The 23,753-nt window shown below is 59.4% G+C and overlaps 6 protein-coding genes across 6 annotated transcripts; all 6 read left to right on the top strand.

Annotated features, from left to right (window-relative positions):
- Positions 1–691: 691 nt before the first annotated feature.
- Positions 692–1,966, top strand: LMJF_30_0400 (conserved hypothetical protein; the record flags this gene model as incomplete). The annotated part of the gene is made up of 1 exon (XM_001684577.1): positions 692–1,966. The coding sequence occupies one exon, from the start codon at positions 692–694 to the stop codon at positions 1,964–1,966; it is 1,275 nt and encodes a 424-aa protein (XP_001684629.1).
- Positions 1,967–4,308: 2,342 nt separating this feature from the next.
- On the top strand, positions 4,309–5,061 carry LMJF_30_0390 (hypothetical protein; the record flags this gene model as incomplete). The annotated part of the gene is made up of 1 exon (XM_001684576.1): positions 4,309–5,061. The coding sequence occupies one exon, from the start codon at positions 4,309–4,311 to the stop codon at positions 5,059–5,061; it is 753 nt and encodes a 250-aa protein (XP_001684628.1).
- Positions 5,062–10,678: 5,617 nt separating this feature from the next.
- LMJF_30_0380 (putative phosphatase 2C) lies at positions 10,679–11,833 on the top strand (the record flags this gene model as incomplete). Its single annotated transcript, XM_001684575.1, has 1 exon — positions 10,679–11,833. The coding sequence occupies one exon, from the start codon at positions 10,679–10,681 to the stop codon at positions 11,831–11,833; it is 1,155 nt and encodes a 384-aa protein (XP_001684627.1).
- A 3,326-nt stretch (positions 11,834–15,159) lies between these two features.
- On the top strand, positions 15,160–16,392 carry MPK12 (putative mitogen-activated protein kinase; the record flags this gene model as incomplete). The annotated part of the gene is made up of 1 exon (XM_001684574.1): positions 15,160–16,392. One exon carries the CDS (start codon positions 15,160–15,162, stop codon positions 16,390–16,392), a length of 1,233 nt encoding a protein of 410 aa, XP_001684626.1.
- Positions 16,393–18,054: 1,662 nt separating this feature from the next.
- LMJF_30_0360 (putative endosomal integral membrane protein) lies at positions 18,055–19,917 on the top strand (the record flags this gene model as incomplete). The annotated part of the gene is made up of 1 exon (XM_001684573.1): positions 18,055–19,917. One exon carries the CDS (start codon positions 18,055–18,057, stop codon positions 19,915–19,917), a length of 1,863 nt encoding a protein of 620 aa, XP_001684625.1.
- Positions 19,918–21,497: 1,580 nt separating this feature from the next.
- LMJF_30_0350 (putative kinesin) lies at positions 21,498–23,321 on the top strand (the record flags this gene model as incomplete). The annotated part of the gene is made up of 1 exon (XM_001684572.1): positions 21,498–23,321. The coding sequence occupies one exon, from the start codon at positions 21,498–21,500 to the stop codon at positions 23,319–23,321; it is 1,824 nt and encodes a 607-aa protein (XP_001684624.1).
- Positions 23,322–23,753: the final 432 nt, after the last annotated feature.

The raw sequence follows: 23,753 nt of genomic DNA, 5'->3' as shown, positions 1-23,753 counted from the left end.
TGTCGCACATTATTTCCGCCTTGTCGTGTCACGTGCTGCACTTGGCGCATGCATGCGTGCTTTTCTCTCTGCAGGGGAGGGGCGGAGGCAACAGGATGGAAAAGGGAAGGGGGCCCTGCAGCACTTCTCTTCTCTCCGCCGCGCTTGGTTGTGTTGTCCGCATCATCGCGCATCTCCTCCCTTCTCTCGCTGCTTCACCCCACCCGTTCCCCACCTCCCTCTCTGCTGACGCCTCTCAAGGGTCGCGCTGCTCTGTGCTTTCGCTCTTTTCCGCGGCTGTCTCTCGCCGGCTTTTCATCTTCTGCCCTTGTGGCGCTGGACAGCTGCAGTCGATCGCGTGCACCGACCTTGCTTGTCTGCTTGCGTGTGTAGCTTCGCGTAGCAACAGCGCCTACAACCACGAACACCACCCGTGCAGGTGCAACCGTGCCGCGGCTTGTCTTGGGTGATTGCTTTTCGTTTTTATTCCCGTTACTGTGTCACGACCCGCTCACATCCGTTGCACGCACACACGCACACGCGCCGCCGCCTCCAAATTCGCTCACTCCTCGCGAACTTCCCCCTTAGGCGCATTTCTGCGGTTGTGCGCATCTCTTACATCTCTTCTTGCTCTCTCTCTCTCTCTCTGTCTCTGTCTCAGCGTTCCGCGTGCTGTTTCACTAGCTTCGCACTTTTCCCGCCCATCTAGGCAATGATCAGTGCCAGGGACGCCATTCTCCAGCTGACCTCAGGCCCGAGCCTGATGGACAGCATGTGCAACTTTATTATTCGGCCGCCTCGGTCCACCTACGAGATTGACGACCTTGGGCCTGGCGTGTTCCGCATCGGCGACGATTGCACGGAGCGCTTCATGCGCCACGACTTTGAGCTGGAGAACATGCGGGGTTTGCGCTTCCAGTGCTCGTGGTTCAAGCCCTATCCTGCCCGCCGTGTGCCGTGCGTGGTGTACTGCCACGCGAATTGCGGCGGGCGCTACGACGGCCTCGAGGCTCTCTTTCTGCTGCAGGAAGGCTTCAGCCTCTTCTGCTTCGACTTCTGCGGGAGCGGCATGTCGGAGGGTGAGTACATCTCCCTCGGCTTCTACGAGCGCCAGGACCTGGTCGCCATCGTCGAGTTTCTCTCGCTCAAGAGCGACGAGGTGGACGGAGTGGCGCTGTGGGGCCGCAGCATGGGCGCCGTAGCCACCATCATGTACGCCTCGAAGGATCCGTGGATTCGTTGTATTGTTTGCGATTCGCCCTTCGCATCCCTGCGGTTGCTCATCGACGATTTGGTGGAGCGACATGGTGGGCGAACGGCCCGGGTTCTGCCAAAGATTTTGGTGCACGGGATTGTGGAGCGCATCCGTAAGCGCATCATGAAGCGAGCCGCTTTCGACATCGACGACTTGGACGCGGTCAAGTACGCCAAGGCGTGCGGCGTGCCCTCACTGCTGTTCCACGGCGCTGACGACGACTTTGTGTCCCCAGTGCACTGTGAGATGATTCGTGACGCCTTTCCCATTCCTTGCCTGCAGCAGTTCACGCCAGGCGGGCACAACTGCGAACGCCAAGAAGACATTCACGTACTCATCAGGGCCTTTCTGCGGCTCTACCTGATCGACAAGCCACAAGGAGCACGAGAGATGCAGGCGGTGCGTGAGCTCCAACTCGCCAATACTGCTTCACCCGCCGCCGTGTCGTCGGCGGCAGCAGCAGCAGCAACCAAGGCCGCCACCCCGCGGCCAAGTGAGCCTGCTGCTCCAGCACCGAAGCAGCTCGTACCACCGGCATGCTATGGTATGCGGTGCGCTGGGACGGCGCTGATCTCTTCTTCTTCCACGTCGGCGACTGCGTCGTCCCCCACCACCTCTCTGTCGACATCTGCGTCGTCATCGACATCGTTCGACTCTTCCCTGCCTTCGCCAGCGGCGCTAAGTGTGCCACTGTCGCCAGAGAACAGGTTGGTCTACGACTGCTCCAACTAGCGAGATTTCACCCCGCCAGCAAAGGCAGCGGCGACGCTGGCCAGCTCACCCCCCACTGTCCCTCACACCTTTCCGCTCGCCCAGTGGAACTCGAACGCGCGTCAGCGCTTCCACGGCGACAGTGGCAGGTGAGAGGCAGGCGACCAGCGGAGTTGCCGTCCCGCCGCCCAGCTCTCCCGCCGCAGATTCCACTGACAGCTTGCAGAGCTGCACCGCAATCCTGTAGCGATGGTGGATCCCTTGTGGCGCGACTCTCGAAGGGTGCTGTGTGCGGGGTATTGGTGGGCGTCGCTGCATGCGAAGGCGAGGGGCGGGGAGAGGGGCGTACGAGGCTGCTTTTCTGCACACCCAGACTAGAGAGTGTCTCTCTCTGTGTGTGCGTGTGTGTGCGGGAGTGGAGACAGCGTGCGACGCTGACAGGCGAGATGTGTGCACGGGGACGGACAGGCGAGGTGATGGGCGGCCTCCGAAAGACGGCTCGAGTAGAAACAAAGAGGGGGCTGCGGGCAACACGAGGGAGGCGTTGCTTCAGCGCATGGCGGTCTCGTCTTCACCCCCTTCCTCTTCGCGGCATTGCCGACAAGGCGTATAGCTCCTCCGCGTCACCACCACGCCACCCCGCTTTCATTGTGCCCCCGCTGCCTCTCTCTCTCTCTCACCTCTGCCCCAGTGTGCTGATGGCGCTCACTTGCTTTGTTGAAGCAGCCTAGTTTTTTCTGCTTACTTTGTGCGCGTCGTGTACGCGCATGTGTGCTGCTGTCGAGAGGGCGCTGCTCGCTCGCTCTCTGCATCCCTTAACACACCCTCCTTCGGTTTCACGTTCTTTTCTCGGTGACCGCTCACCCTTTTTTACCAGGAGGGGGCCAGATGTCTGCTACGCGCCTCTCGAGCTCTGCCTCCCTCCTCCTTTTTCACTTCTCTTGCCCTGCATCACTATCGTCGTTGTCATCACTGCGGACCGCGTGCATGTAGGTGAGGCCGCGTGCGATAGCGCTCTGGTGTGCATGCGTCTGCGCGTATATGTTTGTGCGTTGAGGGAGGGAGGGAGGGAGGGAGGGAGGGAGGGAGGGAGGGGGACGGTGTTGGGTGGAACCACGGTCGCACAACGCCGGCTCCTACTTATCGTCCCTAGCGTGTTCCTGCTAGGATGTTTCTCCTTTGAGACAGCAGAATTTCGCACACATCGGCGCGTACACAGAGAACGCAACGCACCTACTGCGCGGCGGAGGGACAAACGTGGGTGGGAAAGTGGAGGGGGGGGGAAGTGGCAGGGGGAAGGCATCTGGGCATGGAAACGAAGATACAAGGCAGCACGTAGGTCACGAACAACGACAGCGGTATTCGAGAGAGCTCCGCGCAGCTGTGCGGGTGTACTACGATGACCGTTGTCAAAGTCGCAGATATAGGTGCGCTCGCTACTGGGAAGGAAACTCGGTACTCACATGCGACGAGGGCGCGAAAGGGGCTTGGGAGGAAGCAAGGAGAGGGAGGGGCCGCCGCTTACGCGTGCCTTGCTGCCGCAAGTTGACGGATTAGCCGTATATTTGGGCTTCTCAGAGATGCCGCGGCACTCGCTCGCCCTCTCATGCACGCCTTCGTTTCCCACGCCTCCCTTTCATTGTTGAGCTCTCCGCGCTTCTCGTGCTGTTGTCTTCATACGACATCTCTCTCTCTCTCTCTCCCTCTTTTCTTCGTTGCATGGCGCTGCGATGCGGCGCGGCGCAGCGCCACGTGCTGCTTCTCTGTGTGTGTGTGTGATACTCCCCCTCCTCCTCACCGCCACCACAGCACCGACATCATCCACTGATACCATTCGCGCTGGTGTGGCGGCACAGCCCGTTAGCGTCTTCTGTCGCACCCTCACCACCCCCACCCCACTCCTCACATGCTTTTCCAACGGCTTTGTGTCTTCTCTTACTCACACACACACACACACAAAGTGGACGCTCTGGCAACGCATACGTAGAGGAAGTGGAGAGATCACCGGCGCATACGTAATTGCCCGCGGCAATTTAGCACGTCGCTCCATCGACGGCGTCACAACATTGCGACGGTCGTCTGTGCGTGTGGTGACTCGATCTTCGGCCCTTCCTCTATTGCTCTCTTTCTCTCTGCGTGTGTTTGGCAGTCGAGCACACACTCTGTGACGGGCGTCAAGCGCGTGCTGCGGCACGTCGAGCTCGCGGAGGGAGTGAGATGACAGCAAGCGCTCGGTTGCATCTGCGCACGCGAGAGAGCGACTTTGCCTCCCATCCTTCCGTTTCTACGGCTGAATTTTCACGCCGTGTCTTTCCATGGCCCCCTCGGTGCCTCCCTCCTGTGCTGGCGGAGCTTGCTCTCGGATGCTTTCGTTGTCGCCCGGCTCCCTGCCACGCCTGTTGCAGATGAAGCTCGCGTTACGTCATGTGTGCATCCTGCTTCGGGCAGCCGCTTTAGTGTCCCTCGTTGCTGTGAGCGGGTCATCTTCCTCCACGGCCGTCTCCAGCGCGTCCAGCTCACATCACTATTCTGGCAGCGTTAACAGTGCCAGTGATGCGAGTATAGATAGCGGTCACCAGCCGTCGCCATCGCCGCCCTCTAACAAGCCTCCGCTCGATGCTGACGAGTGGGTGAATATCACACTGAAGTTCTTCATTATCTTCGTGAGTGTGTGCGCTGGCGTTGCTGTGGTTGCTTTCAGCGCTATTCTCTGTGCATACTGCCGCGAGTACAAGCTGCTGGAGACGAGCGACGACAGCGACACAGAGAGCGTGTCCTCACACACCACCTCCCAGTCCTCCAGCTCTGGTGAATCTGACTCCTCGTCCGACGATGTGCCGGCCTACGTGACGCCCCGCCAGCGACACATGCCGCCGCCACCAATAGTAACCGAGATCACTGTCCCCGTGGCGTACGAGGAGGAGAGCGACAACGCTGATCTGCCCGATCGAGTGATGCAGGCGGACATGCAGTCCAACGAGTCGAGCGAATTCTTGTTTGTGCCACCGGAGACAACCCCCGGCTTTAGCGACGGCGCGGCCACGGCGTTTCGGCGCACCGGCTCCCGTCTTTCTCTCGCGTACAGTCGGCGCGGCTTGTACAGAAAAGAAAGATGACGCAGGACTCAGGGGTTGCATCGTCAGTGCCTTGGCCCCCCATCCCCGCAACTCCGTCTCCCTTCCTTATCCTCCTCGGCAGCCCGCACAGTGGACCCGTCAAGGGCACAGGCTTTTACGGACGCAAGAGCAGGGTGCCGCAGGGACGAGACAGAAGCACAGCAAAAAAAAAAATCATACCGGCGCCCTTGCTGGTGCCTGCGCAAAACCTCGCCCAAATCTCTGGCATTCGTGGAGACACGCGGCGGAAGCGTGTGTGGATGCCGTCCTCCCTCGTGTGCCCGCCAGTGTGTACGCAATATATGTGTGCGCGTCAATTCTTTTTCGTCCTTCGCTTCGTTTGTTGCTGCAACGGTTTGCTTTCTCTCTCTCTCTCTCGATCTTCCATTTCTGGGTGCCGCGCGTACACGTGTTACCTCCTCAACGCGCCTCCCCCTCCCTTCATCTTCTCTTTCGCATTCCGTGACAGTGCGCAGGTCTGTGTATTCTCTCCTCCCCTCTGTTTCCCTGTGCCTTGTGAGGGCGGTGCCTCTCTTCTCCTGTCCTTCCCCCGATCCCTTGCCCCTCACGCTGTGCAGTAGTCGTCGATGCAGGACTGGCGAAGGAGTTTTCGGGGGGGGGGGGAGGCGGGCGTGCAGCGGTGAATGACGCCATGTGCGTGACTCATGTGCTTAGCTCTTCTATCATCTTTTTTGGGGCCTGTGCGTGCGCGCCGTGTCTTGCGATGTGACTTCCTCCTCTTCTTGTCGGCGCTGATGGCGCGAGGCCGCCATCTCCACCTTTCTTTTTCGGCGTGAGCAGTCGGTGAGGTCGGCGAAGGGCACAAGAGGGGAGCTTGTGGGGCGGGTGGGACTTGAGAAGGTGTAGGTGGTCAGGAGTACTGGGCGTGGGATAAGGCGCGTGGGCTGCCGTGACTGCTTCCAGTGGTACCGCCAGTCAGTGAAGCATCATAGGGGCTGTCATGTGCACTGAAATCGACCCTATCCTCTAACCTCTTCTCTTTTCTCTGCCCAACCTGGGCTCGTGGTGTGTGCGCATGAGTACCGGTGCGTGTGCCACGTAACACGTCCCACTTACTGTCTTCTCTCTGGTTGCGACTTGTCCATATCACACTGCCCTTTTCCTTCTCTCTACTTGCTTTCTGCCACCCCAGATGGTCCTGGCTCTCAATGATTCCTTTGAAGGCTTTGTCTCCGTTTTCTCTAGCCCGTTGTTTTGCATGGGTGCTTCATGCCGTGGTAGGTTGCGGGGCCGTGCGTAGAAGGGATGAGGGCTTGATGTTAGCCAGGGGCGATCAGAGAAGAAATGCCGGGGGCGGTCACCGTCGCTGGCTGTCCTTCGGCTCTCACGCCTTCTTTCCTTTCCGCTGTGCCCTGTCGCCCTCTCCTGCAGTGCGGTGTGTGGCTCTTTGACTCCTGACAGGGGCTGTCTCTGTGGATGCATCCACGCCACGCCACTCACCCACCTACCTACACATGTGTCTGTGTGCACCCCCCCCCCTCCCTCATCAACTCGCACCTTCCTCCCCCGCTGCAACGGTCTTCTTTCTCGGTTTGTTTTTCTTTGAGGCCTCTTGCACGGCTCTGGTGCACTCATCCTACTCGAGCGTTGCCTTCACCACCGCAGGGTCACTGCTTCTGTTGGTGCTGCTGCTGTCACAAGAGAGAGGGAGAGCGAAAGGAGAAGGATGTGTGGTAGCAACCGTCGTTGTCGCTGCTGTAGCTCCGTCGCTGCCATTGCTGCCTGCCTTGCTCTCCACCGCTCTTCTTGCTCGCAACACGCGCTCTCTTACCAATGCCTGATGCCTGTGTGTATGTTTTCATCCGTCAAACATGTACGTATCCCGTGGTTTCATATGAGAGTTGGATGTGTTCTTCACTTGCGTTGCATCCTCTCCGCCCCTGTCCTCATCTCTGTCTGCCTGTGTGTGTGTGTGTATGTGTGTGTGTGTGTGCCCTCGCCTGCTCCCTTCTCTCCCCCTTTATGGCTTGTCTGTTTGGACTTCTCTGTGCTTCTCCGTTTCTCTCTCTCCCTCCACTTTCTCGCGCGATAAGTGCTCCTTTCTCGTGTTCGCCTTTGATGGTGATGTTGCGTGCTGCGTTGCTGATATCCATCTTGATGGCGACTGGCTGATTGTTCTTCTGTATACGGGGGAGGGGGGATGCTCGCTCTCCAATGAAGGCCCTCCAACATCTTCCTCGATATCATTGTGGTCGTGGGTGTAGGGACTAAGTTGCCTGGGAGAGGATGGGGTGTGCTGCCGGTACCGTGACTGTTGTGGTGGCGATAGCGCGAGTGTATGCGCGTCTCTCTCTCGCGCTCTGTTTATGCGCATCGACGGGACCGCACTAGCTTCGTTTAGAATCCACGGGTGTAACGCACGGCTGCTTACCTGTGACATGGACGGGGCGTGCGACACACTGGCGCACACAGTCTTTTGCACATGCACCGGCACGAAGAGTATACACGCATATCCTTCCCTTGTGTGAACAGCAGGCGTGCTCTTGAGCGTGTGCATGTGCCCCTCTCAGGTTAGCGAGGTGAGGGGCGGGGGTGGGGGCGATGAGAGGACGAGCACCGCGTTTCGTGAGCGCTGCCGCCCATCCTCTGTTTTGGTGCACGCGTTGTCTCCTCATCGTTCCCGTCGCTCTGCTTCTCTGTGTTGGCTGCGCATTCGCTCATCTCGGCCTGACGGCTCTCGTTCTCACGTGCGGGACCGCCATGGTGAGTGGGCGCGCTTCCTGTGTTCGCACGGTAGCGCACACCCACGCGCACACATGCGCAGCGCCTCGCTGGAGGAGGTTGCCAGATCGCTTGGATGTGCCGATGGAAGAGAAAACCCAAGAGAGAAAAACGCAAGGAATGTACTGTGAGCAGACACACAGTCAGTGTGGCTGGTACCATCGCTGGCAGTGGAGATGCTGTGCATCGTCGTCCTGGCCACCCCCTCCCCTCACAGTGAGCGCCGTATGGCGAAGGGAGATGGCATATGAGTCCAAAGCTGCATCATCACGTATTCCAGGTAGTGCATGTACAGATGCCCGTGCGTAGCCGATGGAAAGAGAAGGTAACAGGGGGGGTTTCGCTGCTGGTCCACTCAGTAGGCTGAGGGGGATGTGCGCGCTTGCCTCGGCGTCATTGGCTCACATACGACCAACCTTTTCTTCTGTGCCCTCCCCTGTGCACGTGTACGTGCTTCCCTCCCTACGAGCGAGACTCGCATGCACACCGCGTATCCCTGCACCGCTCTCGACTTTTTCGTTGTCTCCTCGTGCGTATGCACGGGGGACGTGTTGCGTGGTGTCTCCACCGCCGCATCTTTTTTTTTTTGCTCATCGCGTACCGTGGCATTAGTTTAGCGTTAGGCAGCCGCTCGGCGTCGCCTTCGCGGCTCAAGAACGCCGTTGAACATATACGGCGATGCGTGCACCGCCCCCTTCAGCGGTCATGATTCCACTGGTGGCCTACGTCTTCCCCGGCAAATAATACAGCGAGAGTGCGTCTCGGTACATCTAACGCGCGTTTTAAGAGGAAGGCTGTCCTCTGGCCGACAGGCATTTGTCGCTTCTTCAACGCGGCAGGTGGGCAGGCGATGCTGTCTTCGTCTCGCGGCAACGCATCGCCGCCGCTGGTGCTGGGTGCCTGCGGCTCTCTGTCTACCTTGTGTCCCGCACGCACCTGTCGCCGGTGCTAACGGAAGCACACTTTCTGATGATCCCGCAGTCGCGATGCCGTGGACCCTCTGTTCGGTTGACGGCGGCACTGGCGGCGAAGAAGTGGCGGGCCTTCGATTTCGGGCTGTTCCTCTCTTGGGGGGGGGCAGGCGATAGAAATGCTGTACGAGCCACCAGCAGCACGAGCAGCTGCGACTCTTCAGTCTGGTGCCTCCGTGAATGTGGCCTCGGGGCCACCTGCTTCGTTGCCTGCGGTGAATGCCGTATGCTGAAGCGGAATCGTCCCCCGCGCCGGAGGAGCCGCCGGGCCGCAGATGCTAATGCCACCTTCACTGAGCAATGACTTCGGGACCGACGGCTGAGTCACTAGTGCGCCCACGGCGGGGGCTCTCACGGGGCCTTGTCCCCACTTTGGCCGGTTCGACGGTGGTCACGCCAGACGCGAGCGATGCCGCTTCTGCAATCAGCTCGTCGAGGCTCGATCACCTCCGGCACAGCGCGATCGAGCCTCGACGTGCGTCACAAGCTCCCATCGCGCGTTCTACTTCGTGGATCTCTGGAGGATTCTCTCGGGCAGCAGTGCGTGCGCGCTGCCCTCTCGGTGCATACGCGCTTCTGGATCCAGAGGTGCGGAGCTGTCAAGGGATGGCAGTCATCGCCGCCGTGCTGCTCATGGTGGTGCCGGGCACTCAATCCTTTCAGCTCGTCTGCATTCTCACGCGCGAGGGCAAAGTACCCGCACGGCACTTATTGCTGTCGCTGCCGCCTTCGCAAGGGGTTCTGTTACGGGCGGCGTGCGTGGACTGCGGGAGCTGCGCCTCTTCGGTTTTTCACTCCCGCCAGCACTGCTGCCGGCGCTAGCTGCGCACTTTCTGTCAAATTGCGTGTGCGTTTCGCTGCTCGCCTCTCCGTGGTTTCTCAGCCTCCTCCTGCATCAACTGCCGCCCGGCGGTGCCGCTGCGTGTGTGGGGCTAGCACCTAGTGCCTGATTGGCCTGTCACAGCGCAGATCGCCGTCGCCCTTTCCCATCAAGAGCAAGGGCTGCTGCTAACGCTGCCGTAGAAGGGTGTGCTCCTGCGTCTGAAGGAAGCGTGCTCACGGTTGCAGAGCGGGGGCGAGCTGCTGTGACGTGTGTGCAGCGTGCCACCAATGGGAGCGGCCGCTCTTTTCTGTGCTTGTTGTTCTTCCTTCTGCCCGCTCTTGGCATTTGGTGCGAGTGCGCGGTTTTCTGTTGGGCGAGCCACGTGCTAGCGACGTCATCCGCGGCAATGTACCCTCCCTCTCCTTCAGCTGCTAGCGGCTGAAACGGCTTCATGCCTCGCTCTTGCCGCTCTCTCTCTCTCTCTCTGTCGCGGTGCGTGTGGGGAACGCCCCGCAGCGCTGATGGCGCCTACGCCCTCCTTCGTCGGACCGGTGCTCAGCAACGGCATCTCTCTCTCTCTCTCTCTCGGTGTGTGCCTGCGTGCGAGCGGCCACATCCCCTCTCCTTGTCCTCCATCCCTTATGCACGTCGCCCCTCTGCCTGCTGGCCCCCCTTCTCTATCGCTCCTGCCCCCTCTCAATCACCGCTTAGTTCACACTTTCTCTTTGCGGCGTCCTTCCGTCTTTCACGCGTTGGCCACTCCAACCCGCTCCCTTCTCACCTTATCAGCTATTCGTCCCATCACGGCTACATCGTGTCTCTGTCCCGGTCCGATCGTGCGCGTCGTGCTACGCAGTCAGACACACATCCACACCCGTGCCTTCCGAGTCTTCCCCACGCCCGCCTGCCACGTCCGTCTGCCCTTTGCCTGCCGCCCTCACCGTCACGTGGTACGCTCCATACGCCGTTTTCGCCGAAACGCCTTCTCTGTATCTTGACCATACCCACACCCACACCCATACCCATACCCATACCTATACACACCACACCCCCGGGACGCTTCCCACCCCTCCCCGCCAAGATGGGCCTTATGCTACCGAAACCGATCCTTAGCAAGGTCGTGGATCGTGCAGGGAACTCTTTTGTAAACGCTGCCTGCGCCTCGCAGAACGGCTTTCGCAACTCCATGGAGGATGCACACATGTTAGTCGCCACCGACGACGCCGACGTGGCGTACTTTGGCATCTTCGATGGGCATAGTAACGCCGAGTGTAGCGCCTATGTGGCGAGGGAGCTGCCACAGCGGCTGAAGAAGCTGCCGGAGTCGATCACGGCGGAGATGTTAGAGAAGGTATGCATAGAGGTGGATGAGGCCTACATGAAGACCAGCACCGAGGGCGGCACCACCGGCACCTTTTGCGTCATCCGCAAGGACCTCACAGTGACCATCGCCAACGTCGGTGACTCCCGCATCCTCGTCTGCCGCGGCGGCAAACTGATTTTCGCCACTGAAGACCACAAGCCGTACATTCCGGGGGAGACGGAGCGCATCGTTGCCTGCGGCGGCAGTGTAGTCAGCAACCGCGTCGACGGAGACCTTGCTGTATCGCGCGCCTTTGGTGATGCGTCCTTCAAGGTAAAGGGGACAAAGGACTACCGAATGCAGAAGGTGATTGCCGTGCCCGACGTGTCGGTGCTGCAATGCGAGCCGAACGACTTTATCATTCTCGCCTGTGACGGCGTCTTCGAGGGCAACTTCTCCAACGAGGACGTTTGCCAGTTTGTGTGGGAGCAGCAGCAAAACTGCTGGGACGACTTGGCGGTTGTGGCGTGCCGCGTTTGCGATGAGGCGATCCGGTGCGGCAGCAAGGACAACATCTCCTGCTTAGTGGTGCAGCTGGCCGAGGGCGCTTCCAGGGTAAAGGCATTCGGCGCCACATCCTTCGTCCCGGGGCCGCCCTTTCCGCGCAATCAGCAGCCCTGCCGCGCCGCCTACGCGCAGATGGCAGAGCTCGGCCACACCACGACGGCGGCAGCGCTGCAGACGCGCTACCAGCTTCTGCAGGCGTTCTCCAAGAACAAGTTGAATTCGCAGCCGCCTGTGATGCGAACCGCTTTCGAGATGAGCGACGAGGTGGACGTGGAGACGGAATGGTCCTTCTTCGGCAAGGGCCCCGCGCCAGGAAACGAGAAGAACTTCTTTGAGGCGCTCGCCAATACGGGCAACAGCTCGTAGCGGGCATACCGCCGTCACCTTCCCCCGGCAATCTTCCTCCCTATTGCCCATATGCGTCGCTCCTTCCTGCCTCTCGCCCCGCAGCCCACTCATGCGTGTTATATTCTGGTGTTTGCATGCTCGGAGCTCGTCTCGGCACCGTGCCACGGACTGCTTGTGCAGCGGACGGCGCAATGTGCGGGCAAGCGCACCTTGTGCTTGGAAGAGGCGATGAACCTGAGAGAGCAACATGTACACACTTACATACCTACGCACGCACGCCTATACCGTCGGACAGAGAAATGGAGGGATGGGTGCTGAAGGGTGGTGGGTGGTGGTGGAGGCGGTGGTCCTGGATGGCGGAAGAGGGGGGGGCACACCAAGGAAGTCAACTGCACACGCCTCAGCGTTGTCTCGGTCTGTCTGCCTCTTTCCTTTATTTCTGTATATATATTTCTTCTTCGGGCTTGTATGCAGTGTGTGTGCGCTGTCAAGCAGATAGGGAAAGAGAGAGGGTGGCGAGGGGTGGTGCCCATGGTGTGGAGGAAGAGTGTATTAGTGCTACTGGAGGGATGCAGGAGGAGGAGGAGGGGGCGTGTGGGTGGTGGGGCTAACGTGGCGAGTGGAGAGATGCGATGAGGTGGTGATGGATGAGAAGGGCCCTTCCCGTCATCCATCGCTTGGGTGCGTCGACGCAAAGGCGCCGCTGCGTTTTCTCCATGCCGGACTCGTTGCCGGCCGTGACTGCTCTCCTCAATGTCAAGCTCGATAGCGTTGTTAGGGAGGAGGAGTGGGCGACAGAGATGGTGCTGGGAAGCCGGTGAAGTATACCCGAAGACACGGACGTCCACGTACACATGCCTCCCGATGATGGGGCGCAAAGGAGCGGCGGGGTCTTCTGTCAGCGGCTTGCGTCAGCACAACCGCATGCGTGTGCGGTGACGTCGCTCTCCTTCTCCCTCCACAATCGCTCCTCCTCTACGCAAGAGCAGTACGTATCACAGACCCGCGCGCATGCTCACGCTGCATACATGCACGTGACTGCGGAGGCATGAGCGCATTGATCTGGTTCTCCTCCGTCTTCCTTCACTGCGTGCTTGTAGCTCTCCGCCCTTCTCTCTCCCTCGTTCCTAGCCCCCTTGCCGGTGTCTCGTTTCCGCGCGTTAGGGGTTGGTGGGGCGTTCGCGGTCTTGTGATGTTCCTTTTCTCTTCCGCGTTTCGCTTGGTTTCCTTCGCTTCTCATGTTTCGACTTGTGTTGGCCGTGCAGTCGTGTCTTGTACGAGTGGGCTGTGAATCTCTCTCTCTCTGTGTGTGTGTGTGTGTGTATGTATGTGTGTGTATGTGTCTATGCATTCCCTACCCTTTTGCATTGGTCCGCACCCTGTATCTGTTCGTGTGCTTGTTGGCGCGTCTGCGCGTAAGGGCTGGGGTGGGCTGGGGGAGCAAGCAGGTAGTGGCACGTCGCGGAGGAGAGGATGGGGAAGCGGCTGATCAGACATCGAGGCCCTGATTGCCACTGCGACCACTGCGCCTCATCCTTTTCCTTGTTGGCTTGTGTGCATTGGCTCTGGCTGCGATGGCCTCTTTTTCTTTTGTGTGGGAGAGAGGGGGTGGCGGGCGTGACGGAGAAACAACAGAGAGAGACCGAGTGCAGGAGAGGAAGGAGGTGCGCCTTGTCTGCCGCAGCGGTCGTGTGCCCCTCCCCCCCTCCCTCCTTCATGATGCCCCACCGAGACCCTTCCTCCCCCTCTCTCCCTCTCCCCCTCCATCGCACACTCATGCCGAGTCTTTCTTTTGGTGCACATCTTTTTGTTCGTTTATTGTTCGCGTGTGTCACCTCCCCTCTTGTCGTTCCCTTCGAGCGAAAGGCCTGAAGGGCAGAAGAAAAAGCAAAAGGTGGTGATAACGGTGGTGGTGGTCGTGGTGGCTCTGCTTGCCCTGTCCTGCGTGGCGTGTATGTGTGCGTCTCTCCCCCGATCCCATCTCTCTCTCTTTCATGGCGTTCTTTCATATCTTTGCTTGCTCGTTGGCGTGTGTCGAGTGCGTGTGCGTGTGTGTGTGGCACGTTGAAGAGAGCAGCAGCAGCAGCAGAGAAGAACAACTGCGGAAGCAAACGTGGGGTGTGGCAGGTGTGAGCCTGTGTGTGTATGTGCCTGCACGCTGGTTTTGATCATGCTGTCGTCGTCACGGTTGTTGTTTACGCTTGTTCTTTTCCCTTTCGTTGGTCGGCTCGTTTCGTTCTCTCTTCTGTGCTTGTGTGTGTGTCCGTGCACATGTGCGTGTGTGTGTGTGTGTGCCCGCTGTAGCTGCATCCTCTTCTCTCTATCTCTTCATCTGTGCCTGTGTCTCCATCGACTCGAAGTAGAAAGAGGCTATTCAGAGACGAGCGCGATTCAACACCCTGAATTCTCTTGTGCGGAGAAAAAACCCCTTCCCCACGCACAGACGCGAGGACAGCGAATACAGACTTCCACAGGGCCCGCCCCACCCCTCTCTTCCTCTCTGTATCCTCTACCTTTGCGCATTCAAGCGCACAGTGCCGATGCGGCGCTGGTTTGCGGACGTGTGCAGGCTCACTCAGCTAGTTGTGTAATGTGCGCCAGTGCGGCTGCGTGAGTACGTGCATGTGTGTGTGTGTCTCTATCTGTGTGTCTGTGTGTCTGTGTGTCTGTGTGTGTGTGTATGTGTATGTGTATGTGTGTGTGTGTTCCGATCGTGCTTCGCCCCAACCCCTGCCTGCCATCGCTTTTCATCTTGTTGCTTTCTTTTCCTTGTGTTCGACGCGCCTCAATGAGCCCGTACACCACCGTGCTGCAGTGCCCATAGCAGTGAAGACGCGAGGGCACGCTACGAGAGCCACGACTTCTCCTGCGGTGTCTTGCGCTATCACAAATGACGTCCTTTTCTCTTGCTTCACCTCTCCGTGCTTCCTTTGCCGCGCCCCTCCCTTCTCCTCAAGCACAGGTGCGCGTATCTGCTTAAGCAGGAACGCACGCACGCACACATACGCACACATACACACACACACACACATACACAGACGTCTGTGGGCATATAAAGCGTGTGTGAGCTGAGTTGAGCGCTGAGCGGCGAGACAACCCAAACGCACTTGCCGATGCGCCCAGTGGGAGAAGAGGAAAGAGACAAGTACACGTGTGTATTCGGTGCGGCACGCGCCACGCCCTTGCCCTCCCCTCTCGGCTCATTCCGCATTCTTCTCACGTGTTGCCTCTGTCGCCATACATAGGGTAGTGGTGTGGGGGTACAACCGCACACGAGAGAGTCGAGCGAGCAGAAGAGGGATATCTACAGAGATTACCCGGGATCGTGGGCAGTGTGGGTGGCGATGATACTCACCAAGGTAGAGGGCCCTAATGCGGCTGGCAACAAGGTTTACGTCTTTGGTGTGAACGACTACCGCCTTGAGGTGCCAGAGCGCTACAACGTTCAGCACTTCGTTGGGCGTGGCGCTTACGGATTTGTGTGCAGCGCCGTGGACGCGGTGACGAACGAGCCGGTTGCGATTAAGAAGGTGATGCACCTCTTCGACGATGCCGTCGATGCAAAGCGCGTCTTGCGGGAGGTGAAGCTGCTAGCCTATCTCAAACACCCAAACATCCTCTCTCTCAAGGACCTCTTCAAGTCACCGGACCCCGTTGACACGTACAGCGAGCTCTACGTCGTGACTGACTTGATGGAGTCGGACATGGACGCCATCCTGCGCTCCCCACGCATCCGTCTCGCCGCCGGGCACGGGCAGTACTTCACCCTTCAGCTGCTGTGCGCACTGCAATACATTCACAGTGCGCATGTGCTGCACCGAGACCTGAAGCCGGGGAACCTGCTGACAGATTCGGAGTGCAATCTTAAGCTGGGCGACTTTGGCCTCGCGCGCGGTATCGGGCATGACGACACCATGACACAGTACGTGTTCACGCGGTGGTACCGGCCACCAGAGTTGCTGCTGGTGTGCAAGCACTGCAACTACAGCGCGGACATGTGGGCTGTTGGCTGCCTTGCGGCAGAGATGTTCACCGGCAAGCCGCTCTTTCCGGGCAAGGACTACATCAACCAGATCAATCTCATAGTGGAGTTGCTGGGCATACCAGACCTGGCACGTGACCTGCCGCCGAGCACGTCAAAGGAGGCGATACACTACCTCTCCTCCCTGCCCCCTAGCAAGGGGAAGAAGCTTGAGGAGTACGCCCCGGAGCTGCGACGTCGCTTCGACGAGACCACCTTTTATGACAGCTTCGACACGGAGCTAGAGGAGGCGATCGCTGTGGAAGGCGCCATCATTGCCCGCCCTCGGCCACACCCGCCGGAGGAGTACTACGCTGAGTTTGTCGACTTCATCTTTGGACTGCTTTGCTACAACCCCGCGAAGCGGCGCACGGCGAAAGAGTCCATAGCGCATGCGTGGCTGTCGGACGTGCGCGGCCCACAGGAGACCATTGGCGGCTGCGAGGCGGAGCGAATATACCGTTGGGATGCCGACGGCACCGCCTTCACCATCCCACAACTTCGCCAGCTGTTCATAGATGAGATCGGAAAGTTTGCGTCTACCCGGAGCAGCTGAGCGCCATCGAGGCTTTCGATGCGCGCACGCCGATCCCGATGAAAGCCGGTGAGCAGGGCGTTCGATGGTGGAGGCGCTGGAGCAAGCGCTTGTGCAGAGAGAGAGAGCGAGGGCGGAAGGCGGTAATGTGGGATGGCATATAGTTGCTAAGGGGTGTAAGCGGGTGAGAGCTGGAGGGGTGGGGGGCCATCAGCGTCTTCTCCACACCTCTCTCTCTCTCTCCGTCTCCGTCTCTGTCTTTCCTTTTCTCGCTATGTGTCACTTCGGATCTCGGTCCGTTGCTGCTCTCCGGGATCGCTCTCATCGTCGTCGTCCTTCTCTGCGCACTTTTTCAAGTCGTCACTCAACGGCCGCGTTTCCAGCGACATTAACTCTCCCGATCGACCACCAAGAGCGCAGGAGGAGGTGAGCCGTACATCATCGCCTCCCGTGTCCCTGCCGTTCTTTCTTGTCGCCTTGCCCGTTTGATTTGGCGTTTTCGGCGTAGGCCGTGGCGCGTCTCTGTCTCTGTGTGTGTGTGTGTGTGCTGCCGTTGTTGCTCGCTTGCAAGCAAACGGGGGCTTTGCTCTCTTGGGAGGTTATCACTACTCTCGCCTGCTGTCGTTATCGATGCCGTCGCAATCCCTTTCCAACCTCCCTTCCTCCCCTCACCCCTCGCTACACTCTTCCCGCTTGCTTGCTCGCTCGCCCTTCTGCCATTGACCCTATTCTCTGCACCCGTGTACGTGTCGACTTCATGTGCGGTTTTATACTTATGTGCCGCCCCGCTCCGTGGGTACCTCTCTCTCCCTCTCTTCGGTGGTCCGGGTTTGTTTTCTGGCAGTTCTACTGCAATGCCGCACGCCCTAATGTGTCCCCTATCCGACGAGCACATGTACTTTGCTGTTCGCCGACTTGTTCCTTCTGCCGCCTCGCCTCTCCTCTCCCCCACTCTCTCTGTCCTTCGTGTCTCCCTCACGCAATCTACGTACGCTTGCAGCTGTGCGCACGCGCGTCTCTTCACGAGGGGCAGTGGATGACACAGGGATGATCGGCTGGGGCAGAGAGGGAGATAGATGGGCGCAGCTGAAGGAAGGGAGGACACGAAAAAAATGTGCACGCCCATGTACTCCAACGCAGCAACAGCAATCGTTACACAGGCGCTTGCAGACGCACTCGCAGTTTTCTCACAAGCAACCCCCTCCCTTTTGGTAACTTGCCGGTGCCCGAACCTTCAGTGAGCGGCCCTGGAGTGATGCGGAGGGACGGGAGGTACTCCCCGCCGTCCCTGTCTTTCGCTCTCTGCATGCCTCTCGCTTCCTTCGCGGATACCCTCTTTCCAAACGTTGCTTCTCCCTCCGTGTCCTTACTGATCACCTCTGTGTGCTGCCCACGCCGCGCCCGAACGCACTTGCGACGTCGTCGCCAACGCCTCCCTGTACCGTTCAACGCCCCCTCCCCCCTACACACACACACACACACACACACACGCACGAGGAGTTCTTGGTATTCCCCTTTCGACATAGGTCTCGCCGGTCTACCCCACCCCGCCACTGTCGCACCAGTGCTGTGGCGAACCTACACGCTCATAGTGAGGCTCAGAGAAAGAGGAGCGCCATGGGTCGTCGTGAAGGGCCTACTTGCTTGCCAGCCGCGACGGCCACACTGCGGGCGGCGCTGTGCATGGTGGTCATTGTGCTTTGCTGGGCTTCGTCCATCACCTACGGCTTCAGCTTTCCCTTGATGCACGACCTCGGCTTAGCATACTCGCAGGGGGAGACCGTGCACGTTCTGGCGAAGTCCGTCACATCTCGCGCGAAAATCGTGCCGCTTCGTTGGAGCAGCGTTTTTCCGTGCGCGGTGTCACTGAGCCAAAGCACACTGCAGCCATCTCGTCGCAGTATTGGTCAGGTGCTGATGGGTGACACGCTGGAGGACTCTGGCATTCGGCTGAAGGTACTGACGGACATGAAGTGTGTCCTCGTCTGCTCAGCGCGTTTGAGCACGGCCGAGAGGGAACAGTACGAGAAGCGCATCTTGGGCCGCTACCGGGCACACCTAGTGTTGGATGGACTCCCGGCTCTGGAGGCGCCGTCGGTCGATGGCGCGTACCGTCGCATCCGCACCGGCTTTCCACTTGGCAACTTCTCCAGGGCCACGACAACGGGGTTTATAGAGGTGTACAACCACGTTCACTTAATTGTCTCCTACTACCCAATCACCTCGACGGATTCGCGAACGGTGCGGATTGTGCAGTTCGAGGTGCAGCCCCGAAGCGTGTTTCACACCGGCGAGCTCGGTGGGGACGGCACCTGCACCTTCCCCGCCATGCTCAAGCCTCAGATCACGCACATGGAGAGCATTCGCTTCAGCTACTCCGTTGAGTGGGTGGTGTCGACGACGCCGTGGAAGACGCGCTGGGACAACTATCTCGACGACAATTCGCGCGAGTCGAAGGCGCACTGGTACTCCATCGTGAACGTCTTCTCATTGGTGCTGCTGCAATCGGTGCTCCTGTGGTACATCCTCGTGCGGTCTGTGCGGCGCGACATCTCATCCTACAACGAGGAAGACTTGCTGGGCGATCGCGAGGACAGCGGATGGAAGCTTGTGCACGGGGATGTGTTCCGGCCGCCACGCGGTGCTGTCTTCCTCTCCGTGCTCGTTGGCAATGGCATGCAGATCATGTGCATGGTGTTCGCCTCGCTGCTCGTTGCCGTGGCTGGCATGCTCGCGCACGACTCGCGCGGTATGCTGGCATCCCTGCTTGTGATGCTCTTCGTGTTCTTCTCCAGCGTCAATGGGCTCGTGACGGCGGCTCTCATTAAGCTCTTGCGGCGGCGCTCGTGGCAGGCAATCTTTCTGACGTCCGTCGCGCTGCCGGGGTTTCTTTTCGGGGTCTACCTCACGCTCAACTTGATACACCTCGGCTCCCACGCGGCGAGCACGCTGCCCTTCACATCTCTCCTCTACCTGCTGGCGCTGTGGCTGTGTGTCTCGGTGCCACTTTGCTTTGGCGGCGCTGTCGCCGGCTTCAGCTCCAACCTTTCGATTCCGGCAAAGATCAACGCCATACCGCGCACGATCCCACCACAGCCGTGGTACATGAAAGGCGTGCTCTCCTACGTGGCTCTCGGCATCGTGCCACTGGCGGCGTCCTATGTGGAGTTGCAGTCCATCTTCAGCAGTGTGTGGCTCGGCGTTGCGTACCGCATGTTCTCCTTCCTACTTGCAGCCTTTGTGCTGGTGCTGGTCATTGTGGCGCAGGTGTCTATCTTCTCCACCTATCACCAGCTGAGCCTCCTCAACTACCACTGGTGGTGGCGCTCCTTCTTCGTGTCGGCGTCGTACGGGGTGTGGCTGATGCTGTACTGCGTCTTGTACTACTGGCTCATCTCCGTTGTGAAGGGCTTTCTCGGGATGGTCCTGTTCTTTGGGTACATGGGGCTGGCTTGCGTGACGGTGGCTCTTATGTTTGGCGCCGTCGGCTTCCTGGCGTCCCTGGTGTTCATCTGTATCTTGTTCGCGAGCGTCAAGGCGGATTAGACGGCGCGCGCGGGCGTCGAAGGTGCAGACACACTGACGGAGGGATGACGGATCTTGGCGGGGGAGGGGGGGGGTGCGCGCATGCGTCGAGGGTTTGGCAGAAGGCAAAAGGCGACGGGAGGGTGTGGGCGGCGAAAAAGGGTGTCGAGCGGAGCACCGCGTTTCGCCTTGTCCTTCCTCTTCCTCCTCTTCCCGCCATCTGCGCTCTTGCACTCGAACGGTTTCATCCGCTCCGCCCCCGCCCTTACTGAGTTTCTTCGCGTGCCTAACGCAAAAGCAGGATATGTGTGCCCCTTCAGTTGCCTCCCTCCCTCGCCAATGGCCCACACCCACCGATGTACATGGGCATCGCTCGAGCTTGTTCGGTGCTCCCGTTGGTACTGTCCTGTTCTTGGTATCTCTGTTTCATATCTGATGCAGTTGTTCGCTTCGTGCAGTTTCTCCACTGCCCCTGCCTCTCACCTCGCGCTGCGCACTTCCCTTTGCCGAGTCTCCTGCCATCGCCCTCTTGTCTATTTGCCATCACACACACACACACACACACACACACATGAAGGTGTGGGTGGGTGGGTGGGTGGCCCACAGGCGAGACGGACGCTCTGCAGAGCCGCACCGGAAAGCGTGTGGGTGAGACGCAGAGACGGGGGGGGCCTTCGCGGCAGGAGGAAGGGCCCGACAGAGACCCCCCCCCCCCCATGTGAATCGGTGTGCTGAACGCACGCGCGTGTCTGCGCTTACGTGCCCCGCATGCGCTTGATAGTCGTCGCCGGGAGCTCGTCTATGTAGGCGCAGAAGCACGTATACAGAGAAGAAATCACCTGGGCATAGATATCCATTTAAGCGCCTCGTTGCCCATGCTTTGCGGAGGCGGTTTGTGCCTGTGCGAGTCTGTGCGTGCGTGCTGGCACTGCTGCTGCGATGGTGACCTATCATCCGCGCACCCACACTCACATGTGTGCATCTCTCCCTCCCCTCGCGCTACGCAACTCTGTTCCGTGCGTGCGGTGGCTGTTTGAGCTGTTCACGTCTGTTTCCATCACTCCCTGTGTGTGTGTCTCACGCAGTGACACACGTGCCCACGTCTATGCATGTGCCAAGACATCTCTTTCTCTGCATTGCTTCGCTTGACTCTGCCACCTCTTAACGCCTTCCCTCTCGTTCGCTCACTTTCCTTCGCTGACTCATCGCGCCTACTTTCAGCTCCACAGTTTCTCCCCGTTTACCGTGACGCGCAGATAGTAGCACAAGCTGCACAGACGCTTGATTCTCCAAGTGGACTACTAACCGCCAAGAAGCATACAGAGTTGACACACGTTAGACATCGCTTCTCTTCGTCATTCCAGGCGTGCGCGCAACTCACGTGTCTACCCCAACCCTCCACCCTCGCCAACGCTTTGCTGAGCGGCCTCTCAACACCCCCACCTCGCCATCCTCTCTTCTCGGGTCCTTCTTTCGTTGCTGTCTCTTGTGTTTTTCACCCAGGCCCCCTCCCCCCTCCCCCTCTTTCGCTCCCCGTTGTATCAGACGCGTGTGTCTGTGCCTGCGCTCTCTCGCTTTGCTTGTCGTCTTCCTTAATCGGCATGTCGCGCACGCAGACAAGCAGCAAGTCGGTGCCGAAGAACATCGCGGTGTACTGCCGCGTGCGGCCACCTGTGCCGAATGAGAAAGGGCACACCTTCCAAAACATCAGCTACGATGACAGCGACAGCCGCGCCATCGCCGTGGCCCGCAAGTCCGGCACGAAAGCACTCGAAAAGACGTACCTATTCAACCGCGTCTTCAGGCCAACTGCGACGCAGAAGGATGTGTACGAGACCTTCGCCAAGGGTGCCGTCGACGCTGCCTTCGATGGCCAGCACGGCGTCCTCTTTGTGTACGGCCAGACCGGCTCTGGTAAGACCTTTACGATAAGCAACGATGAACCGAATAACGAGGGTGTGTTGCAGCGGTCCATGAGGGATATTTGGAACAGGATCGCCAGCGACACGGCCAATGACTATTCGTGCAGCGTCAGCTACGTGCAGCTCTACAACGAAATCCTCACCGACTTGCTGGATGATGCGAAGGGTAAGGTCCGTATCCAGATGGGCTCGGAGGGCCGTGGCGACGTTGTGATGGTGTCCGACAGCACCGGGATGGCAATTGAGCGGGAGGTAAAGGACTACAAGAGCACCATGGCCTGCTTCCAAGTGGGCCTGGCGCGGAAGGAGATGGCGAGCACGTCTATGAACAGCACAAGCTCGCGCTCCCACACCATCTTTACGCTTAACATCGTCAAGGCGAAGAAGGTCGTTGCCGTGACCGTCGGCACTGAAGCGGAGGGCCCGACGATTGCACTGGAGGGCCGCCTGGTGCTGTGCGATCTTGCCGGTAGCGAGCGTGTGAGCAAGACACATGCGGAGGGCAAGACGCTCGACGAGGCCACGCACATTAACCGCAGTCTTCTAACCCTTGGTAAGGTGGTGACTGCGCTGACCGATAACGCCCAGCACGCACCCTTCCGTGAGTCGAAGCTAACCCGCATTCTCCAGTACTCGCTGATGGGTAACGGCAACACCTCCATCATCGTCAACATCAGCCCCTCCGACGACAACACGGAGGAGAGCTTGAGCGCCATCTTGTTTGGGCAGCGCGCCAGCCAAATCAAGCAGGATGCAAAGAGACACGAGGTGCTGGATTACAAGGCGCTGTACATGCAGCTCATGGCAGAACTGGACAACAAAAACGACAAGACGCTGGAGGAAGCACTGGAAGAGGAGCGTGGCGTCTACGAGGAACGCATTTCCGCCCTCGACGAGGAGATGAAGTTGCTGAGCGATGAGAACGCGATGCTGCGCAACGAGAACAAGCAGCTGCGCCAGTACGTGCCGGCTGATCGACTGAAGTTGATTGACGAGACACCATCCAGTGGAGTGTCTGGTGCCAATGGTGAAGTTGTCAGCGGAGGTTGGGCCAAGGTCAACCAGGATTTGCGGAAGTTAGTGCAGCAACGTGATGAACGGCTGAAAGTCATCAGTGACGAGCGGGTGCGCCTCGCACTTGTGGTGGCTGAGGAGAAGCGCAAGTGCTTCCAGCTCGCACAGAAGATGCGCTCCTTCGCCATGCGCTACAAGATGGAGCGCGAGCAGTCGACGCAGCGACAGGAGGAGCTGTGCACCGAGCTGGCGACCCTTAAGGGCACCGATTACCTCAGCGCCGTCGGCAGCTTCGACGCCACGGCGAGCCCGGGCAGCCCGAACTATCCTCGTGAAAACGAAGAATTCAACGACGCTGAAAGTGCTCAGGCGCAGATCCGCGCGTTGCGGGCGGAGCGCATGGAACTCATGGTGTACCAGGCAAAGGCGGCCAATGCGATCCGCAAGCTCGTGAAGGAACGTGACGCTGCGCAGCGCAAGGTAGCGTAATTGTGCGGACACTGGTATATGCCGGCCTACTGCTGCGTACCAGCGGCAAAGTGCGAATACCATCATTATGTGCGATAGGCTGGGCAGTAGGGAGGGGAGGGGTTAGGCCAGCGTAGCGGAAGAGCGAGAGGGCGGTGTGTCGAAAAGCCGAACAAGGGGTGGAGGGGGTGGGGAGGCAGTGAAGGGGGCGCTGTTTCGGTCGCCGTAGTCTTTCTGCCTCCCTCTTCACGCAGGCCCCTCACGTCGTCTCCTCCGTCGCCATTATCGGCACCTGTCCCTTGCTTCTCCCTCTTTCGCTGTCATTGCCGCTATTCTGTCCCGCTGTTCTGCTCGAGAGTGCTCACGTGTCGGCTGGGCTACCTTCTTTGTTGTTCGTGTAGCTGCCGCGTTTTGCTATGTCACCTCGCTCAACCGCTCCGCCCGCCCATTTGC

Source organism: Leishmania major, chromosome 30 (genome assembly GCF_000002725.2).
Source record: "Leishmania major strain Friedlin complete genome, chromosome 30".
NCBI lineage: Eukaryota > Euglenozoa > Kinetoplastea > Trypanosomatida > Trypanosomatidae > Leishmania > Leishmania major.
This window is presented reverse-complemented; position numbering and strand designations above follow the sequence as displayed.